The sequence below is a fragment of the Siniperca chuatsi genome, linkage group LG21 (genome assembly GCF_020085105.1).
Source record: "Siniperca chuatsi isolate FFG_IHB_CAS linkage group LG21, ASM2008510v1, whole genome shotgun sequence".
In the NCBI taxonomy this organism is placed as follows: Eukaryota; Metazoa; Chordata; class Actinopteri; order Centrarchiformes; family Sinipercidae; genus Siniperca; species Siniperca chuatsi.
Window position 1 is genome coordinate 20,080,143 of NC_058062.1, and position 8,665 is coordinate 20,088,807.

The window sequence follows — 8,665 nt, forward strand, 5'->3', positions numbered from 1 at the left end:
ACATGTACAAACTGAGATTGATCTGATAGATAGGATTTAAACCAGCTTAGTGCGGTTCCTTTAATGCCAATTGAATGTTCCAGTCTCTGTAATAGGATGTGATGGTCAATGGTGTTGAATGCAGCACTAAGATCTAACAAGACAAGTACAGAGACAAGTCCATTGTCTGATGCAGGTGTGTTTATACTGCTCAGGGGCACAAGAAACTCCTAATTATTTACTTTTAACCACCTAACATTATGTACCAATATGCTTACATTGGCATACAATCATACATAACATGAGTACAATAAAACCTGACTTTTTTCTTTCACAGTTCTCACATAACCTGTGACTAATGGGAAATGATATGAAGTATGGACCTGAATGAACTTAGAATATTTCTACCTTCATCAGATACTTCTGAGGTTCCAGTGAGCAAGGCACCAAGCCCTTCAATCTTTTAAAAGGTGGCATGTCTTAATGGAATTATATTGTATGATGTTTATCCTAAGAGAATGCATACAGCACATGAATGACATTCCTGTCCAAATTCAGGATAAATGGACATTATCAGTTAGGTGTCTCCATCTGCTGGACAAACAGTGCTGTTACACCACTGACTTTTATTTCCACCAGCTAGTGCACAGCTGGACACAGAACTCTCCACTAAAATTCAACACTAATTCAGCTACAGTGGTCTATGGTGAGCTCTAATGCACATTGCACAACAAAAATGTAAATGAAATACAAGTAGTTCAAAAAGGTGAGAAACAAATTCGATTTCATTTAACCCAAGATTTGAATGACAAAGGCACACAGGCAACATCAATACAGTAATTGAAATAGGAAATTAATTTAAGAAACCTAAAATATCAGGGTGCTTTTAAACCCAAACATTAAACCTGTATTAATCAATATCTTTATATTATTATTGAATCAAATGACGTTACATAATGTAAAAGGGGTTGTGACTAACACTCAGAAAATTGATAACCCTAGCTGCAGCTCTTGGTTTTCTAATGAGCTCTTTAGCTTAATTACCTTATTGTTTGTTTTACAGAACTCTGTTTCCAGCAACAGGCAGCTATTTTAGGCAAAAAAAATAAAAAGCTTTGATAAGCCCACTGTATATCACCTGCCCGGCACCAAATAGCAGAGAGACAGTGAGCGACTAGTTGGTGAACATAGTCAAGCATTTAGCAGCTAAAGAGACAGATATTTCCCTCATGTTGGTGGTGACCAAAACAGAGATAAAAGAGATTGAATATTGGAACTAAGTTCACCAGGTAACAAGAGACATGACTTCAAATGAATGCTAATGTTGCTCTGTGTCTGCTGGATGTGTAAACAGGCTATTTTTTTTTTCATATCAGGTTTAACATACAGACATTAGATTGATAGTCAATTTCATTCTCAACTAGTTTCACCAGTTAGTTAGCAACTAGCTGGCAAACGAAGTCAAATGGCAGCTAAAGAGCCTGATATCTTTCTCAGGAGTTGGTATAAGTATAGTGCATATTGGACTTGCAATCATCGCAAGAAACACAACTTCAAATGAATGCTAATGTTGCTTTGTTGCTGGATGTTTAGGCGCGTATTCGCTAACATGTTAGCAATGACAAGCTGTCTGAGCTGTGTCTTTAAGCTTGTTCCTCTGCCCCCTAGTGCCCAAAACTAAATTAATGCAGCTAACTAAGTTTTGTTGCATTTATGCAGTTCTTTGTATTTGATTATGTCAGGACCACAAACATTTGAAGTAGGCTGTAGGATGTCAAAATGACCAAAAAAAGTCAAGACTTGACTTGACTGCATGGCAAATTTGGGGATGACTGGATAAATGGATTTACTCAGAAATCGCAGAAAAACTGCTGTGCTGTAAGTTTGATGGTTTTCAGCAAGTCGTCAAGCTAGAACCCTTAAAAATATAAATCAGAATAAAATAAAAGCATATGCACATACTGTATATTATAGATATTTATGAATTTGCCATGATTAATTCCAAATGAGACAGCAGAGCAGCAGAGTGATGGCCACACTAGACACAGCGGCACTCTGGCCTGCAGAGCTGGACACCATGTTGCGGCCCAGGCTGGACGGTGGACAGGAGTTGCCAGAGCCATACTTCCCTCCCAGCGTGGACACACCCTCACTTGCCAGCAGGACTCCGGAGAAGGTGATGGTTTTGGAGATAGTGCTGGCCCAGGCGCAACTCCCCACATTCTGCCTTACCCACACTTGGTCACCTTTCTTCAGTTCCTCTATTAAGTAGCAGGTGTTAAGGGTTGTGTCACCACCAGACACCTGGGGAACAGGAGTGGAGAAAGGCATTTTTTAGGCACATTGTTCTGTTACTTGTTCTGTGTTTGGCTACTGAATATCAAAATCCTCCATGTCTTCTCAGTAGATCCTCAGCACCTTTACTAGAGACGACCAACTAGGTTGTTTAATTTTGGTTTGGTTTTTCATTTTCTTTTTTTTCCTGATGTTGACATTTTTGTTTCTGATGACCAGGATGTGCATAAAGAGTTTAGTTTAGCTCATTTTAGTTGTCTAGTGTCACATAGTTTTAAAAAAAAATTTATCTCTTAGAAGTGAGAAAGAAATTACTACTCTTTTTATTGAGATTGCCTGAAGGTTACATTTAGTAATGCCAGTGGCAATGCCAACTCTTGGCCAGTGTGGTTTATTTTAGGTTTAGCCTAGTTTTCTCATCTGGTTTGGTGTGTTGTTTAGTCTAGTATGGTATAGTTTATCTTTAAATAGTCTATTATTGAGTCTAGACTGGCCTCCTTTGAACTACTTGTCAGCCGGAGTTGGTCACTGTTGACAACGATGACCCTTAAAGTTATAATCCTTAAGATTTTCATTAAATCAACGCCCATGCTTGATACTATTTATTGTTGCCATTTTTTCAGCAATAGCCATTCAAATTATTCAATTCTGTAATTACCTCTTTATATAGTAGCTTTTATTGTTAGTTGGCTGAGTCTGCCATTACTGCACTGAATTCAAATTGCCTTCAATTGGTATTCACAGGAAACAATGCAGCATGTAATCCAGTGTTACTGTTATCTCATTGATATCAGCCTCACTGTTTATTGTTCACTCTCCTACAGATGTATCAGAGTTGTATTAAGTTACTGCTAATGCTAACCCAACATTTCCTGCTGCTGCTTTACGTTAAAAGCATGTAAACATGCACAGGGTGACTTTTATTGTGAGACAGTCACATGTATTTGTCGCCAAGACTGCGACACTGAGGTGTGTCTACAAAACAAGACATGGTCATGTTCTGACAGCGGATCAGTTTGAAATAAAATACAGGGAGTAATGGAACAAGAAGGACCAGACACACTGAGCTGTTCCCACGGGTGTAGCCAAATCAACCAGGACTGAAATCTCAAGGATTACAACTTTAAGTTCTGCTAATTATACAGTATATTTATCTGGTTTAGTTTAGTTTACCCTGTCTTGTTAGGTTTACTGTAAACTAGAGTGATCGTGTGTAGTTTACTCTAGTCTTAGAGTTTAGTATTGGGTACCAGTGCATAGCAGGCTGTCCTCCATTTCCTATTGAGTTTTGATTACCAGATTTATTTAGTCATGTCTTTTCTAGTCTTTTCTTTTCTTCTCTTGTAATTTAGTTAAGTCTAGTTACTAGTTACTAGCTACTAGTTTCTTTTAAGTCAATCTCTCTTTTTTGTAGTCTAGTCTAGTCTTGTGTACCTGAGCATGGCAGAGCATCCTCCGGTCCCTGTTGACCATGAAGTACCATATGTTGTTTTTGTCTCCGCGGCAGAGCTGGGCAGCAAACACAAACTGGTAGATGCCAGCGATTGGTGCAATGAACACACCTGTGTCATTGTTATAGGCGGAGCCCTGGTTCACCAATACCTGGTTAAAGACTATTGGGTCGAACTGGATATCTCTCAGCGGGCCCTGGTGGGCAACGTAAAAAAGAACTGCGCCCCCTTGGACACAGATTCATGTCTCAATCAAATGTTAAAAGACTGCATCACTTTGCCAGTTAATTCCCATGTCACGTCTAACAACAAATAAAATGTTCATTTTAATGTGTTTCTACTTACATGTGGACACATACACACACCACATGTGCATAAATTCATACAGAAAACACACACACTACCAACCCTGTTGTCTGGCTGCTGTCTGACGGGGGATCTGTCAAGACAGTGAGGAGGGAGTTGGTTATGTTGAGCCAGTATAAAGAGCTGGGTTTAATGTTAAGGGTCAAGGGTCAAAGGTCAGTTCACTCACCAATTCCACTGGGCCTGCTACGACCAAACTGGTTACACACAACACCGTCACGATAACAAAAACAGAACGTATCTGTAACAACAAAAAGAAACTAAAAATTGCAACCAAAAAACATCCGACAAATTAAGGAGCAGATACTACAGTTAGACATACAAACAGGTACCTCGGTGGAGCTCATCTTCCTGCTGAGAGCTGTACAGCGCTGACATACTCTGCCAGGCTTCTGCTGAAGTATCAAAGTCCACCTGCTGCTGCATTGTTACAAAATCTGTTTGATTAACTCATGCCCACCATACACACACACACACACACACACACACACCTAACAAATACTATTTCTAAGAAAAACTGGACATGAGCTGAAGTCTTGGCGGTGTGTGTTTCCTTTTCTGTGTGTGTTTATTAATAGTGCAAGACAAGTGATTAAGAAGAAGACATATATGAGACGTGACAAGAGAATACAGAGAAACAATGACAACAACAACCAAAAAAAGGGGGAATAGAAATACGGATAAGTAATTAAGTAATTTGTATGAGGTACCTGAGTAGATTTCACATTTAGATTTTCTTACTGTACTATCCACGTGAGTAGGTGTATGTGTGTGTATAGGAATTGTCTGTGTAAGGTTATACGGGGAAGAGAGAGGAGAAGAAAGAAAAATAAAATACAAATACAAATAAAATTCAAAAAGAAAGGGGAAAAAGGGGAGTGGCGGGTGGGGGTTTGTCGGACGGGTCGGGGCAGCTGGGTTAAGCCAGGGTTTTTTTCCTTTAATATAATTGTATTCCAAAATTTAATTGTTAAACCATCTCCCTTCGTTCTTTAGCAGTTTGAACTTCGAAAATAACCCTTACCAATCTTTTACAATGTTAGTTTATATCAAGAGACATACAGTTTTGTGCGGTGCTGTGCTTAGAGACAGTCCTCAAGCAGAGATGAGGAGCGATAAGAGCTGATAAGCTCACTTCTTTCTAACTCCACACCCCCGCATTTTTTCATTTTCAAACTTGTAGTCTTCAGCCCCAAATGATGCTGGCTAAAGTGACATCACTGTTGGCTAATATTAAACTATTGGCAGAAATGTATATCCAGTGTTACTTTCTTTTGGTACATTTCTGACAGAATAGCCGCACAAGATGTGTGTGCTGCCCAGCGGTCAATACACATTCTCTGGAACCTGCATTACCAAAACGCACATGCTGTTACCACCAATACCCTCCACAGCTGTCGCCAAATCAACCAGGACAATACAACTTAAAGAATGCACCCACATGCTGTTTGCCAAGAAATAGTTCTATCTGTTTATTTTTTTTACATCTAGGTTTGCATACACATTAACTAACGCGATATAACGTGTAAATTAGTCATTTTTAAAGATGTTGGTAGGAATCATTTTTAAAATAAGACAGAGCCAAGCTGTTTCCCCCTGCTTCCAGTCTTTATGCTAAGCTGAGCTAATCACCTACTTTCTCCATGTCAATACCTAGCACACAGGCATGGTATAAATCTTGAAAAGACAGCAAATAAGCATGTTTCCCAAAACGTCAAACATTCCCTTTACAGTCTGTGAGGGTACTATGCTTAGTGCTAAGGGTGGACACTGGAACTGGGTAAATCTTCAAAGATGACCTCATGCTGCACCAGTAGGTTTTAATTAAAAACTCCAACCAATAAAACAATCATAGAAGTTTTAACAATCCCCTTCTATTGAATCAATCTGTCTTTCTCCATCTCCCCGATGACCCATTCCATAATCCCTCACTGTCTCATCCCAACATCCTCTTTCAACTGGAAATACATCACATTAAGGTAGTAAAGATGCAATTGAATTGGGCCTTTAAACTTAAAGTTTTTTTTTTTTCCTTTTAGCTAAGGTGCATCCTTGTTTCCTTAATTTCCTCACATTTTAGCTCTTCCCAACAGAAATGCAGGAAAGAAGGGCAAGAGCGAAGTTGGAGAAATCCTATTCACCAAACGGGACATTTTCACTGTAACTCTCATCAGGAGATGAGAATCACAATTCCCTACTCAGCCCCCACCATTTAGTTTGTGTCTGAAATGTCCTTGCTGTCAGTCAGACACTGTGAAGTAAATCTCCCTCTAATCCCTATTGTTCCAGTCTGTTCTGTTCTGTTACCTAAAAGAGAGGTCGACTTTGTCTCCAATCATGGCGAGATCCGTCCTTCCCTTCAGCTTTTAACTGATGCACAGTTAATGGCTGAATAACTTTGGGATTGTCACATTTTCTGTTTGGATACAGTATTTTAACACGTCATTTACAGTCCACTTTTGGCGTGATCCAGTTGGGTCTGGTTAGTCCTGGTTAGATGGTGGGTTAATATCCGTTTAGTCTCTGCGTTCAGTGGAGGGACTGGGCCGAGCCATGCTAACGTTAGCTTGGCGCAGAGGCTTGAGGTGCAGGGAGGCGGTTAGCCTCTACCAAAAGAGGAGAACTGTGACACCTGGTAATTCCAAAAGTTGTCTTATTCACATGTTGTGTGTTCTTAGCTGACTTGCTAACATTAGCCACGGGCAGGCCTACATTAAAAAGTCACCTAGTTTTGTTTAGAGTTGGAGGTGTGTGAACCATGCAGCTGAGGTCGGGACTTCTGGAGAGCTGTGTGCAGTCACCGAGGCTAACGTTGAGCTAGTAGGATCGGACAGGATAGTTAGTAAATCCCTCCAAAGTGTAGGGCTGACTGCTTGTTAAACCACAGTGTCTCGTTTTCTATTTCTACACGTGTTAAATACAGAAGACGTGACGTGTGGGTGTGGAGGATTTGGAGTTGTTTTAAGGCAAAGTAGCTAGTAATGTAGCACTTTACTTTTGCTGCTGACTATTTAGTAATGTAATTACTTTTCACTGTGTAATGAGCCTATTGCCCAACACTGGTCTTAATAGTTCTTTGAAGATTTTTGTTGGGCTGTGTCTAAAATCGCTCTCTTGTTCACTTATTCACTACTCCCTATATAATGGACACTCAATAGTGAGCAGCAAATTGAGATTTCGGACAATTACTTATCATAATTTTGCGTCATCACTGACAGGTAGAGTCGCGCAAACTGTAATGTCCGCATCTATAAAATGCGACACACTGCATTGTGGGATTGTTAGAAATGTGGAATTTTTGAGAGCCCTGTATAGCGGATACATTTACACACTCATAATTCGGACACTCAAATAAAATGGCAGACAGTAGATGTAGTGCACTATGTAGTAAATAGAGAGTGATTTCGGACACAGCCTTGGTTTTCTCTGATGGTATTCTGACATTTCAAAAAGAATCTTAATTAAAATGAAAAAAGAATTATGTGTGCCAATGAAGGCACACAGCAAGGACAAGAGAATGGCAGTCTGCTGTTAGGCCTGTCATGCCTCTGTCTCTGCCTCTTTAATACTCCCCAACACACACACATTTAATAAATGTATTCCAGTCCAGCAGTAATCATCTTGACATCTGGCCTATGACCTCAATAGGACTGTGTTTTTTTCTTTCTCTTATGTCGATCAGTCCAGCAGTAATCCAGAGACATATGGTCCTCATAAAGAACTCTAGTGCTAGTGCTGACATGCATGTTTGTCTGATTGCTTAAAATGTATATGGACATCTGACAGTCACAGGCAGGTACAGGACGCACTGAAATTACAAATTTGCAATTTTATGTTATCAGCGTCATGTGTATTAATGCAGGCTGAATAAATAGTTTGATACACTAGGGGGTTTTTTGTTTTATTTTCACAGCCCATTGTCTTTTATATGTTATTTGTAGCCATTGTCGATTAACCAGTACTGTCTGTACCAAAAAAACTGTATGGCATTCAGAGATTTGGCTACATCAATACAAAACCACCCCAACCTTTCCCCAATCACATACCTGCTTTAAGCCAACCACAATACTCCCACGCTTAAAGAAATGTCGGACTATTGTGCACAACATTTATTGAACTCTTCAATCAGTCTTCAAACATGTTTCATAAAATAGACCGGCGGCTACGTGTGCGCTGTCAGTAAAGTTAATGAGAGAAACTGTCAACACACTAGTTATGCATTCAACCTTTATTTATACTCGAGCGATCATCGAGGGGCCAACCTCATTTACAATGACATCGAGTCAATTACTAAAGCGAAGAAAAGGAAGAACAACAACAAAGAGATATACTAACAGAGACAAGGCAATACCACAATTAGCTGATAAAAAGCTATTAAAACGTTCAGATTAGGAAAGATAATTTGATAAATAAATTAAGATAATTACAATGTAAAATAAAATACAGTTATGTAAAAAGCACTAAAACTTTGTCAATTAGGGTAGATAATTTGATAGATAAATTAAGATAATTAAAATGTAAAATAAAATATGGTTATGTAAAACGATTACAAGTAGAGGTTGGGAGGTTTAAGA

At 39.3% G+C, this 8,665-nt stretch overlaps 1 protein-coding gene across 1 annotated transcript; it reads right to left on the minus strand.

Annotated features, from left to right (window-relative positions):
* Positions 1-746: 746 nt before the first annotated feature.
* Positions 747-6,445, minus strand: LOC122869372 (caprin-2-like). The gene is made up of 6 exons (XM_044182313.1): positions 6,399-6,445; positions 4,424-4,511; positions 4,261-4,332; positions 4,134-4,164; positions 3,709-3,953; positions 747-2,283 (listed from the first exon to the last, which is right to left on the minus strand). The coding sequence occupies exons 1-6, from the start codon at positions 6,428-6,430 to the stop codon at positions 1,975-1,977; spliced, it is 777 nt and encodes a 258-aa protein (XP_044038248.1). The 5' UTR covers positions 6,431-6,445; the 3' UTR covers positions 747-1,974.
* Between the last annotated feature and the right edge of the window lie 2,220 nt (positions 6,446-8,665).

What these genes read in the sequence shown, in the direction of transcription:
- LOC122869372 (XM_044182313.1), bottom strand. Translation starts at nt 6,430, where the DNA reads ATGATTGGAGACAAAGTCGACCTCTCTTTTAG. An exon ending in AAAGTCGACCTCTCTTTTAG is followed by an intron (nt 4,512 to 6,398) that starts GTAACAGAACAG and finishes GTAACAATGCAG; the next exon opens with CAGCAGGTGGACTTTGATAC. An exon ending in GACAGCAGCCAGACAACAGG is followed by an intron (nt 3,954 to 4,133) that starts GTTGGTAGTGTG and finishes TCTGTGTCCAAG; the next exon opens with GGGGCGCAGTTCTTTTTTAC.